The sequence below is a fragment of the Squalius cephalus genome (assembly GCF_949319135.1).
Source record: "Squalius cephalus genome assembly, chromosome: 24".
NCBI lineage: Eukaryota > Metazoa > Chordata > Actinopteri > Cypriniformes > Leuciscidae > Squalius > Squalius cephalus.
Window position 1 is genome coordinate 8,673,404 of NC_137145.1, and position 4,380 is coordinate 8,677,783.

The 4,380-nt window shown below is 40.3% G+C and overlaps 1 protein-coding gene across 1 annotated transcript; it reads right to left on the reverse strand.

The window, feature by feature from the left end:
* Positions 1–1,900: 1,900 nt before the first annotated feature.
* On the reverse strand, positions 1,901–3,008 carry bhlha9 (basic helix-loop-helix family, member a9). The gene has a single exon (XM_079861916.1). It carries the CDS (start codon positions 2,955–2,957, stop codon positions 2,115–2,117), a length of 843 nt encoding a protein of 280 aa, XP_079718042.1. The 5' UTR covers positions 2,958–3,008; the 3' UTR covers positions 1,901–2,114.
* Between the last annotated feature and the right edge of the window lie 1,372 nt (positions 3,009–4,380).

Here is a 4,380-nt window from a genome sequence, read left to right on the forward strand (position 1 = left end):
TTTTTTAACCCAACGTTGGGTTAGTCCATATTTGACCCAAAACTGGGTTAACACAACCCAGCAGTTTTTAGAGTGTGTGCTGCCATCTAGTGTCTAAATGCTTCCATTGCACAACTGATTATTTAAACTGCTGCTATTAAACCTGTTTACAGATCTGCATCTGACAGATATGACAAATGCATCGAATCAAATGAGCCATGTCCGGATTGACGGGAAAGATTTGCTCACTGCAGAAAACAACATATAAACCTGCTGATGTGTTCAAATGAAGCCTGACTGGCCCACTGCCACAGCAGGCAGGACGACAGACATGTTGTCACCATCACTCAACACATTCATCGTCAACGTCACTCAGCACATCGTTGTGAGTCAGGGATTTCCATGATTCATGTCTGTAGATGAAATAAGAGGAAGACAATAAATCCCTCCTCTTTTTTCTCTCACCCTCAGCCCTGTTTATGCAGCTCCGATTGGACACACCTGCTGGTCTCCCTGTGAAAGTCCCAATGCACGATCAGGCCCACGGCCCACAGGGCAGCCGGAAAGAAACCAAGGGGGATTTTCTCTCTATCTCTGTTTCTCTCCATGGGTAGAGCTTGCACTTCCTTCCTGTGAGGTCATAAATCTGTCCACAAGCACATGCTAATGGTCTAATATTAACAGTGTTTAGATTCATCTACTCTGAGGACAGACCTCACCTGAGGGTCCCACTCATATTTCAAAAATCATATTCAAACTTTTACCTTCACTGTTCCTCACTGGTGGAATGATCTTTCCAACCATACCTGAACAAGCAAGCCCCATGATATTTAATTAAATTACTGTTTTTAAAATTGTATTAAATAGTTTATTTAACAGGGATAATGGGCCGTCCATGATTGCCCCATAATTAGCTACTGAGCTTTTAAAAAAGTACATATGGATATGTTAAAAAATGAATTGATGAATAACATGCATAAAATATCATAAGTGTTTAAAAAATACTTTGAAAATAACAGTTAGTAATAGTAAGTTGCACTATGTTAAAGAATTTTGTATACCTAAAATATCTGGGTAAATAAAAAAAATAAAAAAACCTGAAGTTGAATATTAAATATAACAGGTTATTAGACTACAAATTGTTGATGTCCTCTAAGTATATTATAAAATATAATGTGTGTGTGTGTGTGTATGTGTGTGTGTGTATACAGTGTATATATATATAGCAATTTAGCGATTTTAGTGTTTTAGCAAAATAATTTTATGTTGATGCACTCTCTATATTTGAAAAATATTTTTAATATATTAAATATCATTTGACTTTTCCATTTTTTTCTCTGTTCTAGCTTGTACTTGTACTAACAAGCTGGTTAGTTTTAAGCTTGTTACTTTAAAACTTGTATTTTAACACTTCTCATGTTACATGTTTTTTTTAAAAGCATTCATTGATTTGTTGTATTCCTCATTTTTAAGATGCTTTGTATAATGTGTTAAAGGAATAAATGTAAAATCAAGTCAAGCCATTTGAGATCATAAGTAATGTGCTGTAAATAATTCTGAATTAAGATTATTATATAATAAATAATTCTTTGCTTAATAGTTACTGGCTAGCATGCTAATGTGCACATATACTCGTTCAGACACAGACATGAATGAGTTTTCTGTTGACTTTTGCTACAGAATGTCATCCGGTTATGAAAAGAATGAGCAGTTAGTTCAAGATCAAAGCTCCATTTTTCCAGAAATGAGAAGAAGGGAACACAAACACACACATCTGCCACGTACGTAAACACAGAAACATTCCCTAAATTCTTACCCTTGATATGAAAAAGAGTCAGCGTGTTACTATTTTGCATATTTTATTATGAAAATGAAATGCAAATGTTTTACAGAAGATTTTTTACAAACTTTTCTTTGCCCTGTTTGTTTTCTAATGCATTACTTTTGCAAACAACATTCATTTTTCATTATATATAATTTGCTCTTAATGCAATTAACATTAATTATATTTATTAAAATATGTACAGTGTTTACAAACAGTGACCTAACCACAGAAATGCACCTGTTTACAGGTGTTGGCGGTGATGCTCTCAGTTTTGCCCTTGACAGTTCTCGTGCTGGAGCATGAGTGTGAATCACAGTGTGTTGTAGCAGTGCTGAGGCCCTGCGTCCTGTAGGTAACCCATGTGCCAGGGCAGAGGCAGCGTCTGGAGTGTGTCCCCGTAATTGTCTATATGATTCGGGCCACAAGAGCCCCAAACTCCTGGCTGATACGTCCCGACATCCCCTCTCCGTCCGTACCTGGGTGGGCTTGCCACACTGCTAGGTGGGTAAAGCTGGGCGTCAGCTGAGAAACACGGGTAGTGAGGGGACGGCGGACAAGCAGGGCCCGTAAACACGTGTTGCTCGGAGGACAGTCTGTGCAAGGGGTTTTGTATATGGTGGGTGAGCGGCTGATGCCAGGATAGGAAGTTTTGGGATTCGAGGCGGACAGGAGGCGACGGCTCCGTCTCTGGCCACAAGCCGCCCGGCGGGCCGTGACAGTCGAGGTGGCTGCAGGGCTTCCCCGTACTTGCAGGTGGGTTGTTGGTGAGAAATACAGACAAAGCAGAGATTCGATTGATGGCCCTCTGGAGCGTGGCAATCTTCGACAGCCGTTTTCCGGCCAGGTCATGATGCAAAGCCACTCGGAGCGCGTTGAAGGCCTGGTTATAATCCATGATGCGTTTCCTCTCTCTCACGTTGGCCGCCACTCTGCGTGCTTTGGAGCGCACCGGTCTGCTGCGTTTCTTGCTCTGTCTCTCCTCCAGCTCGCTTAGGGTGCCGTTGGGGTAACACCCTGTCAGGCTGCTGCCATCGCTGCTGTCCAGCTCCTCGGACCCTTGAAGACTCCCATCCAGTTCCTCCTCGGAGAACTCGGAGCTGGTGAAGCTTCCTCTGCTCGCCATGGAGAACCTGCAGACTGTTTCCAGTGTCATCGACCTCCCGTGAAAGAGTCTGGATGGCGCTTTCACACACTCCCCTGACGACCTGTGATTACCTGTGATGCCTCTCGACAGGTCGGGCCTCTCTTTAAAGCACCTCGTTTAGGAGTCACATGGTACTCAGTCACCTATAAGAAATGCTGGTGTTTATGAGCTCCCCAAGGCAAATTCAGCTACTCCCTCCTCAGACACGCCTTCTGCTGCAAGATCTGCACAGCCACATACAGGCCATGGAAGAGTGAGTAAAACTCAGACGCAGACAAATAAAAACACAGACACTGAGTATGTTTTAGATATGTACACATCTCATAAACTGTAAAAAGTGAAAACATTACTTTTTCATGACAACACTACCATCATCAGAGATGGGGAATGAGCTTTTGGTGCCTTTGAATGAGGGCAAGTTGACCTTGAACTTTGGCAAGGCCCGGACAGAGAAAGTGTTGGCACAGATATTACCAAGCAATGTGACCAACTGACATCTAATAACAAACAATGCTAGACTTTTAATCAGCTGGCCCCAATGCAGGGGGCCTCCAATATGTGTGTGTGTATGTACTGTTATAATTCATATAATATAAATACATTATTATCAGTGTTTAGGGTAACACATTACAAGTAACGCAAGCTGCATAATCAGATTACTTTTTCCAAGTAACTAGTAAAGTAACACATTACTTTTAAATTTACAACAAAATGTCAGAGTTACTTTTTCAAATAAGTAACGCAAGTTATTTTGTTTTCCAATTTATTGACTGACAGCTCTTCTGTCCCCGTGTTGAGAGAAATCAGAAGTGCAGAGGCGCTGTGTTCGCTTATTGTAGTTCTAGACTAATGTGAACATGCATTTACTCATCTCACTTGCACAAAAACAGATTTAGTATTCCTTAAAAATGAATAAAAACAGTGAAATGCAAACTCCCTTTATTATTAAGCAATGTCTTTGCTGTTGGCTTTGATGATCCAATTCAACCATACTAATAAGCAAAAATGACTTTAGATAAACATACAAAAATATATATATATTTTATTGCTGAAGTAAGAGTGTTGAACTTTCTTCAGCAGCACAGCTGAAAGGTTTGTTTGAGCTGCGCCCTCTACTGTACAGGTGTGAATTTGCATTTCCTTCAGCCTGAGCCTTATTCTTTTCACTTTTGGTGTGAAAGGGCCTTTACATTTGCCAAAAATAGAACTTTTTGTTATTAAAAAAGCAAGCAAGCAAGCCCAGCCCAGGTGAGAAAAAGTAATGCAACAGTAACGTAACACATTACTCTCCATAAAAAGTAACTAAGTAATGCAATTAGTTACTTTTTATAGGGAGTAATGCAATATTGTAGCGCATTACTTTTAGAAGTAACTTTCCCCAACACTGATTACTGTTATACTGTTTAAGTAAATAAATAAATAAATGTTAGTA

What these genes read in the sequence shown, in the direction of transcription:
- bhlha9 (XM_079861916.1), bottom strand. Translation starts at nt 2,957, where the DNA reads ATGACACTGGAAACAGTCTGCAGGTTCTCCATGGCGAGCAGAGGAAGC.